At 45.9% G+C, this 20046-nt stretch overlaps 1 protein-coding gene across 1 annotated transcript in view; it reads left to right on the forward strand.

Annotated features, from left to right (window-relative positions):
• Window positions 1-20046, forward strand: part of SPON1 (spondin 1) — a 311628-nt gene that overhangs the window by 284950 nt on the left and 6632 nt on the right. Inside the window, exons 7-12 of the mRNA XM_003919854.4 lie at window positions 6574-6638; window positions 14945-15146; window positions 16110-16250; window positions 17217-17292; window positions 18309-18491; window positions 19873-20043. Coding sequence (XP_003919903.2) covers window positions 6574-6638; window positions 14945-15146; window positions 16110-16250; window positions 17217-17292; window positions 18309-18491; window positions 19873-20043 — 838 coding nt within the window. The remainder of the gene's footprint in view (window positions 1-6573; window positions 6639-14944; window positions 15147-16109; window positions 16251-17216; window positions 17293-18308; window positions 18492-19872; window positions 20044-20046) is intronic.

Raw genomic sequence — 20046 nt, forward strand, 5'->3', positions numbered from 1 at the left:
TTTAAGGCAGGGGACTAAATGAAATCGCCAAGGGAGTGTGGATAGAAGAGAAGAGGACCAAAGGCCTGACCCCTGGGGCACTTCAGGCTTTAGAGGAAAGTGAAGAGGAGACAGTGAAGGAGACTGAGAAAAAACAGCCGATGCAGTGGGAATAAAATCAGAGGCAGTAAGTCCCAGAGCCAAGGAGAAAGCTTCAAGGCCGAGGGAGTGACCCACTGTGTCAGATACTGCTGAAGGGTCATGGGAGTTGAGACCTGGGCACTGACCTTGGCTTTGGCATGGAGAAGTCACTGATGACCTTGATGGGAGCAGTGAGTCTGCTGTCAGAGGAGAGGTGAGTCTCAGTTGCCTCACCTGAGAAATGGGACACCCACCAGCCTTCCTCAGAGGGCAGCAGTGAAGACCAGGGGCACATTGCAAAGCACCACCAAATACGACCTGTTTTATTTATGACCTGAGAAGCCCAGAGCCTGTTGAAATGAGGGGAGGCTACCGTTGGGCGCAATTGGTTTTACAGATGCTTACAGCCCGATATCACCTCATAAAATGGCTCATTTCCTGCCACTTGTCACCAGGACACTCACCCAGGCATGAAAAAGTTGCCTTCAGTGGTAGAAGCCATCAGGATGGATATTTTTTGTCATCAGGATGGATATTTTTTGTGCATGGCCAGTGGGAATTCTGGAAAGGGAAGAAGCAAACAATGGGGCCAAATAGTGCTCACCAGGGTCTCTATGCAAGATTCCAGATGCTGCTCTCCCAGAGGGAACCCAGTGAGCAGTGAGCGTGTGCCTCAAAGTAGGGGCTCCTTGGAGAAAGCCCAACCAGGGTCAGCTGCAAAATGAGCAACATGGGGAAGGGAGGAGAGAAGGATGCAGAGGAGAAACAGTCAGAGAAAGTGGAAAGAATGTGAGTTTTGGAGTCAGATACACCTGCACTGGAATCATGGTTCCTGTGTGGTAGCAAGTCACCTGACTTCTCTGAGCCTCAGCTTCCTCATCTGCAGTGGGAGCATAATAGCTATTTCCAAAGCTTTCTGTAAGAAACAAGCTGTTGAATGGGGTGAGGGGGTGGGGTGCACACTGTATGTATGCCTGTGTATCACTGCATTTGCCTTTAGTGGCACTGGGTTTTCCCCTCTTTAGTAGCAGACCATTTTTCTCCAGCTCATGGAGCCTGTGCCTCCCCAGCTTCATCCAAACCGGTTGTCAGAACAGCATTAACTTTCGGCGTTGTGAACACGGTCTGATAGTCTTCCAGGTGTGGCTGTGATAAGCAGAACTCAAAGTAGGCTAGGACATGCCCTGAAGGGCAACAGAAGTAGGAGGGTGGGCCTAGTTCTCCTGGGCCACAGTGTGCTTTCCAGGCCCCCTCTGCCCGGGTTCACAGTGGCAGCAGGTGTGGCCTCTAGAATCAGACTGAGGTCTAAACTCTAGCTCAGCTGGTTGACTAACTGTGAAACTAATTTGGCCAAATTAATGTGTTTTTGAGGATTAAAAAATATATATCTACCTTGTAATTGCTTTATAAGGATTAAGTCAGATCCTCTCTATTAGGCAATTTGCAAGGTTAGCAAGATGTTTAGCACATAATGAATAAATAATTATTGTTGCTGCTTCCACCTGTTTCTATTCCTTACCCCCTCTGATCATGGATTCCATCCCATTTCTCTTTTTGGGAAGAGGAGAGATGGTAGGGCTATCAGGCAGGTAGGCCAGGCTGACTCCACACTGCAGGTCTGAGCCTCAGTGCTACCAGGAGCAAGTGTTTAGGATGTGGAAACAGCTTGTGGTTCGGGACTGGAAAATAGTCAAAAAGTTAAGGAAGGGGCAGGGGGAGGTGAAGAGCAAGGCGGGAGGAGGTGACAGACTCTGGCCTTCTGCTGTGGGCATGGCTGAGATGCTCGGAGCTCTCCCTCGTTGGGTGCTGGTTCCGGAGTGCAGAGGAGGGCCAGTATGGGGTAAGAGTGGTTCAGACACCACCCTCAACCCTAGACTTACAGTCTTACTCTCTGTTCTGCTTACCCTGCCCTGTTTATCTCCCGGTATTGATGTGATTGGTGCCTCAAGAACAGATTTGTCTCAGATCTGTTTTCACTCCATATAACCCGCCTCCCTCCAGACCTGACCTCAGCCCATGGCCTGTTAGGGGATGTGCTGTTTCCATTTGGTACCAGTAACTATGAGGCACAAATATGTCACATCCCTACGATATGCTTACCAAAAGCAAAATGGAAGATTAATATGAGTGACCTGTAATACCTTTGGGTTTTTTTTTTTATTTTAATTGGCATGTCTTTAGAAAAGTGTTAGTGTCATCCAAATGACACACGAACTGTGAATGCCCTGAAACACTTTGTTTGAAAAGTGTCCTGTGGGAGCTGTAAAAGGTCTCTAAGGATTCTTGAAAGTTCCCGTCTGTGCCTTATTTGACTTATTAAAATATGCTTTTCATGTAAGTCTGAAGTATGGGTTGCTTTCTCTGAATTTAAGGCCATCATTCTTTAGAATGTGAAATGCCCAGGACCCCAATGCCCCCAGTCTTATTTAACTCAAGACTCACCCAGCTACCTAAACCTTCCATCATACACTCTCTGAGACTCAGAACTTGGCTTTCAATGGAGGGAAGTTCTCCTGAGGCTTTGTGGGTTTGTACGTGCAACTGTGTGCTCCAGTCTCTGTACTCAGGCAGCACAAATCAATTCTGATACCAACTTGGCCTGAATGTAAGAATATGAATAATCACTAATATTTATGGAGCACCTGCTATGTACCAGGCACTTCTTTAGCACATTACATGGGTTGTCATTTAGTCCCCCTTACAACCACATGCAGAAGGTACTCATTTTACAAAAATACATCTTTACAAAAATACAAAAATTAGCCATGGCTGGTGGTGCACACCTGTAGTCCTAGCTACTCAAGGGGCTGAAGTGGGAGGATTGCTTGAGCCCGAGGCCGAGCCTGCAGTGACTTGAGATCGTGCCACTGCACTACAACCTGGGTGACAAAGTGAGACCCTGTCTCAAAAGCAAAACAAAACATAAACACAGAGCTAGGAAATGGTACTGTCAGCATATGACCTCAGGTATGATTCTACGTCTCATGCTTCTTAACTACACTACTTTCCTACCTGCTGGATTCCTAAACATTAAAAAGATGGATAGTATCCAGTGTGCCTTAAATTGAGGACATGGACACATACCCATCCTTTCTGGGAGTATAAATTAGTACAGACATTTGGAGGACAATTTAGTAGGGCCGACCCATTTTAAATTCGCTTCACGTTTTGATCACTCCTATGGCTCAATGGCACAGGAATCCTTGGATGTATGAGCAAATAAATATATACATGAGTCTTCATCACAGCATCATTTATGAAAACAACTATGCGCTAATGGTGCCAGTGGAATAAATGAGAGAACATTCCCTGCTATGTAACTATCTGCATACATCAAGGAGAACGGTGTGGCTTTGCTTTTTCAACAATCTACTGAGCGGCCATGGGCATGTGGATGTGGCCATGAATGAGCAAGGTGCTCTCTGATCCTGTAGAAGTTAATTTCTTCCAGAGAACTTGCTGCTTCAACAAAAATATTTAGCTTTTTAAATAAATGTTATAGAATTGCTCCTGCTTTCTTATTTAACTCAAATGATCACCAAAAAGGAGAACAATAAGCTGTTGACCATGCAGATGTCGTATAACTTCCAGGTGAAAAGATTTGTAGCAGGAAGCTGTCATGCCCACACATACGGACCCACCATCCTTGGAGCCTCCATAGATCTAAATGGAGTTTTATCACCATAAATAAATGATAATGTAGGGTCCAAACGGTATTTATGGAGTTAGACATTTGATGTTAGCCAAAAGGCCAATAAGCAATAGTGTGTGTGTGTGTGTGTGTGTTACACTGCAAAAGCAAAATCACTATGTCAGCTGGGACCTGTCAACCAAAATTTTACTGTAAAGCAAGGGGAATCTACAGGGCCAGCTAACTTGGCGGCCACCTTCTCTTCTCCACCCACATTGATTTTATTTTCTAGTGAAATATTTCTTCAAGAGCAAAGGGATTGTCATCAGACAGTATCTCATTACCAGGATCTGTTATCGTGGATTTCCTTTTTATAAGCCTTGACCTGGCTTGCTGTCATTTGAGGATATCTAACACTTTAAAAATCAAAAAAGAAAGCTAAGCTATATAGTATAGTGTACATTGTGTATAGTATGTACTGATGGAAAGTTTCCTGTGAAATGGTAAGGAAATATTTTAAAGTCATGGTACGGAACAAGATTCAGTATGACACAAATTTTGTGAGAAAGCTATATGTAATGGATGCAAACACAGACACACATCCTTACATGTGCATCGTAAAAGATCTGGAAAGACACATACCAAGCTGTACTATTCTGGAGAGGGAGAAGGAGCCAGAAGGCAGGGTCACTGTTGAAGTAGACTATGCTCAGCATTTACATTATGAGTTTCTGTGATGCTAAAATGTTCCCAATATGTGTATTATTCTGGAATTAAAAATTAAGGAAAGAAAATGTAGAGCAGAGCCAAATGATGAGGACCACGTAAGCAAAACTCAGAAAGTAAGAAACTGTCATGGAAATTGCGAGGAGCCTTTGGTGGGTTTCGCCAGGATACAGATATGGTCAGATTTGCAGCACGTAGAGGATGGATTTGGGGAAGCAAGAAGATACTGGAGACAGAGCAGCCAGAGGGGAGACGGTGGAAGGAGGTGAACATGGGAGGCCTCAGCCTGAGTGGTGTGGTAGGTGGAGGGAGTTGGTGGTGTTGGTATTTGACGTCCAGCTCATGCAGCTGGTGCCTGGGCCTTGAACCCAGCCTGAGCTGCTGGAGGAGCAGCCAGCCTCTGAGGTCAGAGGAAGGGCTCAGCCATGAGGCATATGAGATGACTAGGAGAAAAACCAGGTCTGGGGAGACACAGAGCTGGCACTCTGAAGACAGGTCATGTTCCATATGTGACTTCATGATAAACAACTTCTCGGTCATTCAACAGATATTTCCTAGGAGGGAGGGATACACTGTAAACAAATAAATACATTTTTCATGAGAAATGTAACTGCTCCGTTGGGACTAGGAAATGCTTTGCCTGCAGACAAATGTGGGAGTGTCTGTGCATCTGAAGATTTTTTTCATCTGATGGAAAGAGGGCACCCTGGGGAGCCTAAGCCTAGGAGGAGGCTGTGAGTTTCCTGGGTGGCTCACTACTGCTGGCCTGTCCTTTTGGGGCCCTTCCCCTCGCCCAAGGACCATCTGTGGGAACCAGGACCACACTGGTTCTGGCTGAGCCCCCTTCCTCAGCACCATCGTCACCCTGCATGATAAATGGGAATCTCTGGACCAGAAAGTCTTTTAACTTCTGCGCCTGAGCCTTGGAGACATCGCTGTCCTCTTTCCTTCCAGTTTCTGTGGGGCTGTGGGATTTTCTGGGCAAGGTACCCAACCAGAGAGAAGGTCACAATTCATCCTAACTATATTCTAGGCACCTGCTGCTAGCCACAACTCTAAGGACTGCGGCCTTGACGCCGTGAGCCAGCCAAGCAAGTCTCTCCCCGTGGAACTCAGGGATCTGTTCAGTTGGCAACAAAGCTCTTCCTTTCCCAGCTGGTGACATTCTGGAGTTTTCCACACACAATGGACTATTGTGTCTGAGCACTGCTGGGACCAGGCCAGGGAAAGGGAGCTACAAGGCCAACTGACTCCACTCGGGAAAGCCCTCAACCAAAGCTGAACTTGGACCTGTGAAGGCTTCCAGCCTTGCAAAGATCATGCCCCCCTCACCCACAGCATGTAATTGAAAATAAAAACCCAACCAAACCTCAAAGTTGAGCAAGATCCACAAAGTTCTGAGTTTTGCCCTATCGTGACCATTTAATGCTTGCTTTCAAATGTTAATTATCAAATTCCTTCTCAAAAAATTACTTTAGGTTCCCCAGTTATCCCTAAAATAACTTTAGGTTAACAGTGCTTTATTCACCATCCAAAGTAAAACAGAGCCAGAGAACCTGAATGGCACCATGAGTGTGGGGTCTTGGCTTTGTGCTGGCCTCCATGTGGAAGGGAGTTTGATCCAGTGCATGGGTCTCACAAGGACAGGCCTTTGGGGGCCAGTCCTCAGGGCCAGGTGTTTGCCACATGGCAACTCCTGCTAATCCAGCTGGCCTGGAACAGCCCCCACTCAGTGTCTAGACGCAGAGCATGACTCTGCCCTCTGACCGGACATTGCAGGGGAGTCTGGCCAACCCAGGCAGAATCCAGGCCAGAGCTCTGCTCTAGTGGGAAAGGGGTGGACTGAGCTGGAAACCAAAGGTGTAACTAAGTGGCCCTTCATTGTCCAGGACATGCCTGGACACTCAGTCCCTTTTCCCAGTATCACTGAGGCCCCAGGGTTCCCCAATCCCGGAGAAAGATGGTTCCACACCCAGGCAGGAAGAGCCCCAATAGCCAGTGAGGGAGTTGGGGTGGACAGTGTCACCAGGTTGAAGCCCTGTTGTTCCTATGAGCACAGCTCTGTTCACTAAATATCTGTGGTCCTTTTTTTGCAGAGTGATGAGGTCCTCACCGTCATCAAAGCCAAAGCCCAGTGGCCAGCCTGGCAGCCTCTTAACGTGTAAGTAACACAAGCCCCTGGCCTGGCTTGTTTTATCCTAGGACACATATATCTGCCAATGAGCCTTCTGATTAGCATGAAATTTACAATGTGACCACACCAAATGGTCTCACGCCTACCGTGAAACAAAATAAAATCTTACTTTCACTTACCCTGTATCCTATCAAGAAGGATTGACGCATCTTTGATAGGAAGGTCCCCACAAAAAAAGTCCTGTGAAAGGTGCTTAGGGGAACTGTGGTGAGCACAGCAGAGTTCCTTATGGAAATTACAATTCAGTGGGGAGAGAGATTCACTAAATGATCACACAAATAAATGTGGCATGTCTATGAAGGAAAGGCATGAAGTGCCGTGAGTGTGCCTGGGGGTCAGAGATAGCTTCCCCCTAAAATGGCAATGAAGCTATGATTGAAGGAAGCAGTAACAGTTAACTAAGCAAAGAAGCAAAGCAAGAGGAGAACATTCTAGAAAATCTGGAGAGACCATCATGTGCAAAGGCTCTGTATGAGGAGAGAGTAGACTATGTCGAAGGCACTAAAAGCTTCTGGTCTAACTAGATCCAGAAATCAAAGATGAGCTTGGTATGGGGCCAAGCCATGCAACATTTGAAATGTTTTATTTCAATTTTTCCATTAAAAGTAATGAGAATGACCAGGTGCAGCGGCTCACACCTGTAATCCCAACACTTTCGGAGGCGGAGGCAAGAGGATCACTCGAGCCCAGGAGTTTGAGAGCAGCCTGGGCAACAAAACAAGACCCACATCTCTACAAAAAACTTTAAAAATTAGCCAGGCACAGTGGCATGTTCCTGTGGTCTCAGCTACCTGGGAGGCTGCAGCAAGAGGGTCACTTTAGCCAAGGAGGTTGAGGCTGCAGGGAGCCGAGCACTCCAGTCTGGATGACAGAGCGAGATCCTGTCTCAAAAAAAATAATAATGGGAAATCATTGAAGGGTTTTAAGCAAAAGGATGACATAATCAAATTTACATTAAAAAATAAAAAGCAATAACAGCACCCCAGCCCCTGTGCGAAAGGGTAGATGTGGCGAGCCCAGTGAGGGGCTACTGCGGAAAACCAGAGAGAATTAACTGTGACTTCACTAGGATGGTGGTGGTGGCAGAAAAGGAGAGAGGTGCAGAGATGTGCGAGGCACGTAGGAGGTAAAATCAGGCTGTGGCAAGAGGTGGAATAAGGAGGTGGAGAAAGAGCAGTCAAGATGTTTCCCACGTGACTGGCTGGCATAAGGAGTTGGTGAAGCCACTCATAAGGCTGAAAACATTAGGTGAAGTTCATTGGGAAAGATCATAGAGTCAGTTCTAAATGTATGTTGTTAAGATGTATTCAAGATTTCCAATTAGAGGTGTTAAGTACATGGTTGGCTATGTATAGCTCTGGAACTTAGGGCAAGAATTCTGCGCTGAGATCTGAAATTGGGAGTCCTCAAGGAATGGGAGACAATCAATGCCAAGGGCATGAGAATAGGAATCAAGGGCTTAGGACTGAGTTCCAAAGTCTCTACTACTGAATATTGAGGAATCTTGCCTGCAAATGAAACAGAAAAGGAGTAGCAAAGAAGTTGGTAAGGAAGCTTGGTATTAAGAAAGCCAGGGGAAGAAAGTGTTTGAGGTGGGTGGACAGCTGTGCCCAGTGCAGCTGACAGAACAAGAAAGATCAGGGCTGCAGGATGCCCTTCGGGTTTATTGACGGGAAGGTCATCAGCGATCTTATGGAGAATCCCTTCTGCTGAGTGATCAGGGAAAACACAGCCCGGAGCAGATGAGCTATGAACAGAGCATGAGGTTATGGAGTCAGCAAGTACAGACCACTCTTCTGCAAAGTTTGCTATGAAAGAAGAGAACATGGCTCCAAGGGGATGAAAGAGTCAAAGGAGCATTTTTTTTCTCTCTTTTTTTAGATGGGAGAGACTTTCTGAAACACTGAAATGAATATTTTGGGACACCTTCCCACATTTCACCCACCCCTCAAACTTCCTGAAACCCCAGTGGAACAAAACTAATTGATGGCAAACACTCAGACCTCCCAAACACCCAAAACCTCTGCACTCGTGCTACCAGCTCGTTAAGGGAAAAGAATTTTCCTTTGATTTTCCCATACCCCAGTCTCCCCTTTCCTCTTCCAAATCTCATTAGGAAGTCAAATTAGGAAGCCTGCATGCAGCCAAGTTTTGTTTTGCAGAAACAGCCCTGCCCCTCTTTGCTGAGCCTGCCTGATTGAGGTTAATGGGATTCTAGCCTCCCTCAGCCCAGTGGAAAGCCAGGGTGACCTACTTTGCCAGGTCCTGCCCGTGGAAGCTGACTTGTTTTTCAATGATCTGCATCTTTATCCCCAGGACCACTTCTCAAAGGACAGCCATGAATGAGCAAATTAGCTGCTGACTTGTTTAGCTCAATAAATCAAGCTGTGGCTCCGACAGCCCAGGGTGCAGGTAGAGACAGAAAAGGCAGATTCTGAACAAAACCCACATCCTCCAGTAGTTCCTCTGGTGCTTAAGCAGAAAAATTTCCTGCAAATCAATTCTAAATGTCCATCATCCAGTTCCTCTGATTGCATCTAAATGCTAAGAATTACTGGAACTTTTACAAATAACTTTTATTTCCTTTCTTATAATGAATCCTGCAACCACTGTCATCACCTTAAATCATTCCCAGCCACTCTGCCAGATAAACATTGATTAGACAAAGGTTGTGTTTCTGAGGCCAGTGGAGTAGAGACATAGTCATCTTCTCCAGAAATCCAAAGCCACATTCCCCAGGAGACCAGAGACATCTTTCTCTTAAATCAGGACTGGAAATGTCAGGGCTCTTCCTGCCTCCTGCAACACTTGCACAGGTCCATCGATGTCCTCAGGATGCTAAAGGAAGATGGGCCTTGGATAGAGGAGCAGGTGGGAGATGTAAGCATCCAGTTGGACCTGGAGCCCTAGATGCCTCCTGGTTATAAACACAGCATTTCCCAGCGCTGCAGGAAACCTGTCTCCACACACACCCTGCTGCAGGACTTCAGGCTAGTGAATGGCTTGGGCGCCCTCTCGTGGCTAGATTGAGTTTCTGCAACTCTGAAAATTCAGGTTATTTAAAACACACGATGAGACAGAACACCGCATATGAGTGGTTTAGGAAACCCTCCTGAGTGTCACTGGAGTGGATCTGTAACTTAAGAGGGGACAGCAAGTCTCTAGAAGCAGTATCAAAATCCTTTCTTACCTCTTTTATGGTGTTTTGGGACATTTTGTTTCGAAAAGTTGCATGAGAAGGAAATCAACCTCTACCAAGCCCTGTTACTGGTCCCTCACAATGATAAGCAGTTTTCTCACAACAAAACCTTGGGTTAGGATGATGATGCTCCCATTTGGCAGATGTAGTAACTGCAAAGAAAGGTGAGGTGGAAGCCCCATGACATAGCTATTAAATACGCAGCTGATTCGAATCCAGCTCTGTCACCAGTGCCCTGGGTTCTTCCCTCCACACCATGCTGCCTCTCCAGATGTAGAGAGAGAAAACATTTCTCCGGGTCTTCATTTGTTTTTCATTTTTCTGATGTAAATTGTCTGTTCATAGCTTTTCTTTATCTAGGGGGATCGTGGTCTTTTTCTGTACATTTGGACTAGCTCTGTACATAGTATAGATATTAACACTTTATCAGTCACACTCAATGGAGACTTTTTTTTACCAGAATGTCATTTTTCTCTCCAACTCAGTACTGTTGTTTTCATTTTACAGATGTTTTTAATTGCTATATAATTCAATTAATTGATTTCTTTGTAATTGTTTTTATTGTTTCAAAGTTGAAAAAAATTAACATTTCTCTAATCGATCTGAAAGCTTTATTTTTTTTTTCTATGATCTGGTTATTTTCTATTTGACTCTGGGTCTATTTTTTTTCTTGTGTGGTATATTAAATGTGAATCCAGTATTTTTTTTTATTACAGTTACCTTAGCCCAACCCCACTTCTTGCACAATCTTTTCTTTCCTCTAATTTGAGAAGCCTATTTTGTATAGTCCTTATCTGTAGGTTCTGGGATCGCCAATCTGTGTTGCTGATATGTATTTCTATCTGAAATGAATATCACACTATTTTGTCTATCATGCTTTATTATATACTCTGGTATATGGTATGGCTAGATCAACTCTCTTTGCTAGAAAAAATATACAAATCTAAGTCCCAGGTAGAAAGATGAAACCAAAGTAACAAAATATCATATCTTAGAAGACATGGCATATGCAAAAGCATAAATAAGAATTTTTATTACAGTTTGAACAAATTAAAGCACTCCAGTCCTATCTAGCATTATCTAAGGAAAACTCATATATGTTCTTATCCAGTTCATTATTTTTTATTGTAGAATAAATACTTTGAAGTGATGCTTAATTAAATTTGAAGGTCAAAGGAAATACAAGAGCTCCATGTTCATTTCTTAGATTAATTCATTTATTTCAACAAACATTGGAAGATAATCCACAGCATGACAAATTCTAAGTCAGACATTGGGATATAGTTATGAACAAGACAGAAGTGGTCCTCACTCTATTGGAAACTGATGGGGAAGGCAGATATTAACAAGAAATTCCAAAGCAAGAGTGAGTTCAGCATGCTATGGGAAAGTGGAATAGGGGTTCTAAGCAATTTAGGGAAAGGCCAGGAAATACTTCCTCCAAGAAGTGTTACATGAGTGGGGTCAGGGAGGGATTCTCCAGTCAAGGATAAAAGAAAGCTGTAGGGCACGTTGGAAGATGCTAGAAAATTGTTCTCAGGCCCTTATAGATTCAGATTTACTATATAGTTAGGAATTGGCTGCTTCACATTTCCTACACCTTTAAACACTTACCAGGGTCTAGAGGGTACCTCGCTGCGGCTACAGACTTTGCTGCAACAGACTGGGCCAAAATGCATTTACTGAGAATGATTTCCATAAGGCCTTGATCTCAGATGGTTACACCCATCGGCTGGGCAGGTTTCAGGGTAATATGTTAGGGTGGCAGTTGGTTTGGTTTCTACAGCTCTGGATTAGAACTGGTTTTGTCCCCTTAGATTGTCACGGTGAAGGGAGTCACCCATAGGTACAGGCTATAATGACTAATCTAGCCCAAAATCACATACTTAGGGAGACAGGAAGGTGATAGATGGAGTGGTCAGTCTCTATGGTAATGGAAGAGGAAACTTGCCTCCCAGGGGACTACTGGACCCCCTCCCCTCAACTCCAGGGCAGCCATGCCCAGGTGCCAATACTTTCTGCTCAGCAGTTACTAGAAGGCAGGCCAGAACCCTGTCCTGCAGATCCCTAGTGAGGTAATGCCACACCTCCATAGACTGCAATCCTTGTATGATATGAACCAGGTCTTTAAAGAAATCGCTAAAATCACTGACCTATATGCCAGTAAATGCACACGTGGGAAAAGGAAATTAAATCCCCTGATTTATGCCTAAATAGCAGATGATGTCATTGCAATACTTTAGCAGTTTATAAAAGCTTCCTAATAAAGCATCTCATTTGATCCTCAGCAACACTGCAGGCATGTATTGCTAGATGAAGACATTGAGACTTGAAGCGAGTGAGCAACTTCCCCAAGATCTAAAGCTAGGAAGTGGAGGAGCTCAAGCCATCATTCGCACATTGGTTCAGTCAGCCCACCAGGCACCTAGGTCCTGGGGTGCAGCTGTGAAATGTAGAGTTTCTTCAAGGAACTCCCAGTCTAAGCTGGGGAGAGGGAACAGTGAGTATGTAATTATAATCATGGAGTCTGGCTAGAGAGACCTATGCAGAGTGTGGAAATCCAGCGCCATGTATTTGCCGCAGCTGAGGTCAGACAGAAAAGCTGCTGGAAGAGGTGACATAACCTGAGGCTTGAAAGATGAGGGGACCCACTATTCTCAAGCTTCACGCGTATTAAAATCATCTGGAGGGGTTATTAAAACAAATTGCTGGGTCCTAACCCTGAGTCTCTAATTCAGCAAATCTAGAGTGGGGCACAAGAATCTGTATTTCTAACAAGTTCCTGGCGGTTGCTGATGCTGCTGGTCCAAGGACCACACTTTTCCAATCACTGAAGAGCTTGCCCAATAGATGCAAGTACAGTAGAGCCTGCAGCTAACCTGCAGCTAGGATGGCCTGCCAGGACCCAGGGAGTTTCTTGGGTGGCAGGTCGGGTGGGACAAGGGAGGGAGTGCATGGGAGGCAGCACCAGGTCCTTATCAATCAACGGACGCCAAAGCCAGGGCTCAGGCCGGGTTCTTCTCCACCCCTGTGCTGGAACCTAGACTGGCATCAGGCTAAAATGGAAAGTCCACTCAGGAAGGCTTTTCCTCCCATGTGTCCCCTTTCTGATCTCCATACGACCCTATAGTGTTTCTCTCAGTAACACTAATGGTAATAAGAGTTCTAGGGCCAGGCACTGGGCTAAGTGCTGTCTGCAAGCTAGCTCATTTGAAACTCACAGGAACTCTTTAGAGTAGATATATATGATCACCATTTTAAAGATTTGGACACTGAGACGCAGAAAGGTTTGGTAATCTGCCCAAGGCACACAGCTGTAAGAGGTGATACCAGAACCCAAGGGGCCCAGTTCCACAGGCCCTAGTTGGGTCTGCAGTCATTGCTTTCTGGAGCCAGGTGAGGGCAACCAGAAGCAGCTGGTCTCAGCAGAGGGCACAGGGACTTCCAAACAGCTGAGGCAGACCAGCTGCCAGCTAAACTGAAAGAACAGTTGGTCCCTGGCCAAGGATTCCCCACAATTAGCAGTTTGGGGGTGCAGAGTCATTAAGAGCTGCCTTCAAGCCTCAGCCCCCTCCTAGCTGTGTCTCTTAATTCATTAACTTCTTATTCACTTTCTCGGCCTCTCTGTGAGACAGGATAATCATTCTAACCCCACAGGATTGTCATGAGGGGAAAATGAAATAATATGGGACTGCCACCCCGTGTGCCTTGCGAATGCGGCTCTTTCCTTCCCAGCCATGTGAGTGGTTGCTGCCATGTATCTCACGTGGTCCCAGCCACTCCTGAGAATCTGAGTACACAAGGAGATAGAGGTTGAAGAGCAGCCTCTGATAGCTTAGACTTGGGATGTTATTCCCAGCAGCTGAGGGTGTCGGCCAAAGGTCTCTGGCTCTACAGCTGGTCCCTGCTCCCTAGCTGTGAGCTGATGAGTGCAGTCTGGTTCTGGGCAATGCCTACTATCAGCGGCCTTCTGAGGACAATGGAGGCAGGAATCTGGGGGAGATGCCCCTTTGATGGCACACTGGAGATCTCAGCAGAATGGAAAGGGGACAAGCAGGAGGATGTTAAAATGAATGATTGGAAAGAACACTAGCCTTGAACTAACAGCAACTTGGGCCATGGTCTCATTTTTGCCACTTAACTTCGTGACTTTGGACAAGTTACATAACCCTCCTGAGTCTGTTTCCTCATCTGTAAATTAGAGTCAATCATCCTTACTCCAGGTATGTGGAGAATGTATACAAAAAGGCAGGGGACATTGTTAAGCGGTTTTCATTTGTGAATTTTATCTTATGCCCAACACTGCTTGGCACACACATAGTGTGCAGTATTTGCTTGCTCTTGTATTCTAAAGCCTTTACTGAGCACGTGCTCTGTGCCAGGCATTGAAAATAACGCCTTGAATAAGGCAGACAAAACCCTGCCTTCCCAAAGCTTATACTCAAGTGAGAGATGCCAGTCGATAAAGAGCAACAACAACAACAAAAATGAGCAAGGAAATACAAGTGATAGTAAGCTCTGTGGACACATTTAAACTGGATACGGCCAGGCATAGTGGCTCACGCGTGTAATCTTAACACTTTGAGAGGCAGAAGGATCCCTTGAGGCCAGGAGTTGTACACCAGCCTGGGCAACATAGCAAGACCCTATCTCTTTAAAAATGTAAAAGTTAGCTGGGCATGGTACTGCCTACCTGTAGTCCTGTCTACTAGGGAGGCTGAGGTTCAAGGATCACTTAAGCCCAGCAGTTTGAGGCAGCAGTGAGCCATGATCACACCACTGTACTCCAGCCTAGAGCCTAGGTGTCAGATCAAGACCTGGTCTCTGAAAAAATTTTTTAAAAAAAACTGGATACAGTAGTAGTATGTGGTTCCCTCCACATTTGTTCAATGGATGGGCTTAGGACAGAGAAGCGTATAAACCTGTAATGGCCAAAGGCAGAGTTCAGTGGGAGACCATGAATCTAACTACTCTCTGTCCTTCTCATTCTTCATCCATGATCCAGGCAGATTTCCCTCAGAGTGAGGACCAACCCCAGAACACTAATGTGATGGTCTCTGTATTTGGTTTCCAGGAGAGCAGCACCTTCAGCTGAGTTTTCCGTGGACAGAACGCGCCATTTAATGTCCTTCCTGACCATGATGGGCCCCAGTCCTGACTGGAACGTAGGTTTATCTGCAGAAGATCTGTGCACCAAGGAATGCGGCTGGGTCCAGAAGGTGGTGCAAGACCTGATTCCCTGGGACGCTGGCACTGACAGCGGGGTGACCTATGAGGTGTGTGTGTACCTGGAGTGGTGAGTGGCAAACTTCCCCAGCACCTTCTCCTTGCCCAGCCCTATCCTGAGTGTCCTGGACACAGAGGGTATCTAACCCAGGCTATGTACTAGACAAACTTTCAGTCTGGCTGGGGAGGCCGGCATGGTCTCATCACATACAGAGTGTGATTTGGGATCTGGGAAGTGTTATGCGGTGGCCAGGAGAGCACAGAGAGGGAATTCAGGGGACAGCATTCCAAAGCCACGATGGCAAGACAGCAAGAGGGGAAGAGCAAGAGGTTGATGTGATATGGCTGGGCCGAATTCTGAATGTTTCTGGACAGCTGGGCTAGGGAGTTTGCATTCCGTCCTGAATGTCATATTTCTCAGATATGATCAGTTGCACTGAAATCTGGAGCCCTCAAATAACCAATGGGAGAACAATCTACAACAGGCATCTGCAAACTATGGTTTGCCAGGCAAATCTGCCCTACAATGTGATTAGTCAATGAAGTTTTCAAAGCCAGCTGCACTCGTCCAACTACATATTATCTGGGGCTGTTTTTTTTACTACCACAGCTGAGATGAGTATTAGCAACAGACACAGCATGGTTCAGAAAGCCTAGAATATTTACCATCTGACCCTCTACAGAAAAAAGTTTTCCAATGCCTGGTCTATTAGGGAGAGTTTGGGATTCAGGTCAACCTGGCTCAGCCATTTCCTAGCTGGGATGGCCTCTCTGAAACCTGGTTCTTTCATCTGGGTACAATCCTACCATGTACATGGAAGAATTTTAAAATACAGTTCTAGAAATTTCCCAGCACAGCATATGGCATGAACACAATTCCATAAATATAAATAGTAGCGATTATACTTGTTAAATTCCTATCAAGGACTTTGCTCTGATCCATATAACAAATGGCTTTTGTGGGTTTTCCCAGTTTTCTTTCTTACTCCCTGCCTCTATGTGTTTTCCTGCAGTCACCCAACAAGCCCACCATTCCCCAGGAGAAAATCCGGCCCTTGACCAGCCTGGACCATCCTCAGAGTCCTTTCTATGACCCAGAGGGTGGGTCTATCACTCAAGTAGCCAGAGTTGTCATCGAGAGAATCGCACGAAAGGTACTGGGTTAGAGCCCACTCTGGCATCAACCCTTCCCAGTACGAGTGCCAGGGAAACTGCACACCTTTCTGCTCTAGAATTGTGGAGTCCCTGGCAGAAAGCATCTCAGGATATGGAATTCCCTGGTCTCCCCGGGTTTCTAACATGCACATTATTTTGTAAGATGAAAATGAGCAGGCCAGACACAGTGGCTCACACCTGTAATCCTGACACTTTGGGAGGCCAAAGTGGACAGATCAGCTAAGGTCAGGAGTTCAAGACCAGCCTGGCCAACATGGTGAAATCCCATCTCTACTAAAAATAAAAAAATTAGCTGGGTGTGGTGGCAGGGGCCTGTAATCCCAGCTACTCAGGAGGCTGAGGCAGGAGAATAGCTTGAACCCAGGAGGTAGAGGTTGCAGTGAGCTGAGATCATGCCATTGCACTCCAGCCTTGGCGACAAGAGTGAAACTCCGTCTCAAAAAAAAGAGGCCAGACATGGTGGCTCACACCTGTAATCCAAGCACTTTGGAGGCGAAGGCGGGCGAATCACCTGAGGTCGGGAGTTCAAGACCAGCCTGATCAACATGGTGAAACCCCATCTTTAAAAAAAAGAAAGAAAGAAAGAAAGAAAGAAAGAAAGAAAAAATGAGCAAAATGAAATCAGCAGTGAGGTCCAGTGAACAATTTGATTCAGGCAAATTGGTTTCATTGTGAATTCCACAATTGATTACTAATGTCTGCCATGGGCTGGAACTGGGAACAGTGGTACCCAAGCCATTTACTTATCAGCCCTGGTTAGCCACTCCTGCTTTCTTGGCATTTCTTTCTCAGGCAGATAGTAAATGTTGGCCCAGAACTTTGCCATGGCTCTGGGTGACATTTTTATACAGAATGGGCATTAGATTGTAGTCCTCTTTGATCTTCCCCCTACACATTCTCTTCTTTCTCTCATGCGAGCCCTCCAAGTAAAATTCCTTTCGCAGGGAGAACAATGCAATATTGTACCTGACAATGTCGATGATATTGTAGCTGACCTGGCTCCAGAAGAGAAAGATGAAGGTACGTTGTATTTTGTTGTTGCAGGTGGCAACATAAATTGACACAACCCTTTGAGAAAGCAATTTGCTAACCTGTTTTAAGAATCATAAAAATATTCATGTCCTTTGACTTGATAATCCTATCTGAGGATTTCTCCTCGGGAAATAATCAAAAACAAGGCCAAGATTAGGCAAAAAGCATAAAGGGAATTGATGAAGAGATGATGTCAGAATATATACTGAACAGCATCAGGCCTTTAAAATGATCGTGTACATTTTATTTGAACGGGCTTCGCAGAAGTCAGACCACTCTCTGCTTCCATTCTCAGGCTAGCTGATGAGGCAGGTGTGGATACGTACACTTTCCCAGCAAGTAAAGAGAGGCCCAGATCCTACAGGCAGGAGGGAGAGACAGAATCATGGTTCAAGCTCAAGTTTTCTTATGGGATCTGGATCCAGACAACCTGGACTCTCAGTAGCATATGATATTGGGCGAGAAGCTAATCTTTCTGTCTGTTTCCTCAACTATCCATGGGGATAATAAGGGAACCTGCTTCATAGAGTTGTGAGAATCAAATGGGATAAAACATGTAAGGTTCTTAGAATGGTGCTGGTACATGGTAAGTACTCAATGAATAGCACTGCCCTTATTCTTACTGTGACACCTGTGTATGGGATCATTGGGGAGATGAGCCATGGCATGAAAACAAGCCTTGAGCTTTTCAAAATTGCCTACAATATACCTGCATGTGTGTGGAAACGTTGCCAGGATGAGGAACTGAAAATGAAAAGACGTTGATGTGTTGAAAGGAAGGGATAATACGAATTGTTCTGCTCCTTCAGATATTTATTAGCAAGATGTTAAATTATAATCTTTAAAGGGAAGTGGCTGGCTGCTTCCATACCAGGAGGACACAGACTCAATAAGGCCAGTCTGGCAGCATGGCTTTTCATGTCCCCAAATGAGCTGGTGTTGGGAGAGGGCCAGTGGCGGCTCCCGTAGGCTCCCAGGGAAAATATGTCAAACACTCTTTCCAGATGACACCCCTGAAACCTGCATCTACTCCAACTGGTCCCCATGGTCCGCCTGCAGCTCCTCCACCTGCGACAAAGGCAAGAGGATGCGACAGCGCATGCTGAAGGCACAGCTGGACCTCAGCGTCCCCTGCCCTGACACCCAGGACTTCCAGCCCTGCATGGGCCCTGGCTGCAGCGACGAAGGTGAGGAGACAACCGAGACCAGTGAGGGGCTGGCAGGAGCTCAGGAAGAGAGGGTCTGCCCAGCAGTCAGACAGTGTCCCTGGTGAGGGCACAAGGACCCTGACTGTAGATGTCAGTGGGGCCACTTTGGGCAGGCTCCTGTCTGCAACAGTGTGTTGAGGGCTCTGAACACAGAACCTCTCTTATGACATCAAAGGAATTCTTGAGATTGACCACTCCCCTTCTTTTACTGAAGAGCTGACAAACATAGATATATCTTATGACAAATACAAATAACACATAGCCTGCTTCTTGACCTTAACTCCAATCTCTTCTTAAGGAGCCTATTAACAGGTCAGATCAGACTGAATCTAGATCCATTGCCCTAATTTTGTCATTCATGGCCCCTCATCTGTGTTCCACCTCAGCGAGAGTCAGAGCACTCACTTCTTTGTGTCAAGACCTTCAGGCTGATTGCAGAAATTCTCAGTCTCTCTATTTGCAACAGCCCAAAGGTCAAGCTTGAAGTATAATCTTGCCAACACCTAAATCATGAGGGCCCAAGCTTCAATATCGCACTAAGCTGATTGCTGTGCAAAGGTCAGCTGTCTGCTTTCCAAGCCATGATCCTTTTCTCTGCCTGATAGATCTACGCTACTCACCCCCTGATCTTACAGGATGCAATAAGGCAATAGGAAGGGATGTATAGGCTGGACTGGTATATGGCAGGAAGAAAAATTAAAAAACACTTCCAAGCTGAGGATAAAGAAAGCAAGCCTAATCTGTGCAGGTCATTAATTCCTTGGCTCTCCCTAGGGTGGGGGTCTTAAATACCTGTCTTGGGGCTGTGCTTTCACAGTGGTTTATTGCTAGCTCATTTTGCCCACAATAAGGGGAGTGAACCCTCCCATAGACAAGTCATCCCTACAAACAGGTGGGAGGAAAGCTGGGACTGGCCTGTCAACATTGAAGTCTCTGTTTCTTGGGGCTGGGACTGAAGAGCTGTCTAAGCTGAGGAGCTGAGGTCCTTAACCTCCCCCTCCACAGGGAAGTATTGCTCCTCATACAAATGGATTATGATTTATCTTAAATTATATATAGATCAAATTATATCTTTTATTACGTGTGTGCGTGTGTACACATTTTTTAAACACCCTCCTTTTTATCCAAGCATCTTTCAAATGTATTTTCATGAGATAAGCAGGAATTCTGAGAGTCCCATGCACCTAGAAAAGAGGCATTTCCTCTTAGAGAACTTTGCCGGTTTCAGGATTTAGACCTCTTAGGCTCGCTGACATTCTCAACTGCCTGACTCCCCTTGATTCCCACTGGCAGCAAGTTCTGGCCGGGTGGGCAACCCAGCCATCATGCACTACTGCAGCATGCGCTTGGTGTGTTGCAGACGGCTCCACCTGCACCATGTCCGAGTGGATCACCTGGTCGCCCTGCAGCATCTCCTGCGGCATGGGCATGAGGTCCCGGGAGAGGTACGTGAAGCAGTTCCCGGAGGATGGCTCCGTGTGTACACTGCCCACTGAGGAAACAGAGAAGTGCACGGTCAACGAGGAGTGCTGTG

This window comes from Saimiri boliviensis, chromosome 6, assembly GCF_048565385.1.
Source record: "Saimiri boliviensis isolate mSaiBol1 chromosome 6, mSaiBol1.pri, whole genome shotgun sequence".
NCBI classification, from domain to species: domain Eukaryota; kingdom Metazoa; phylum Chordata; class Mammalia; order Primates; family Cebidae; genus Saimiri; species Saimiri boliviensis.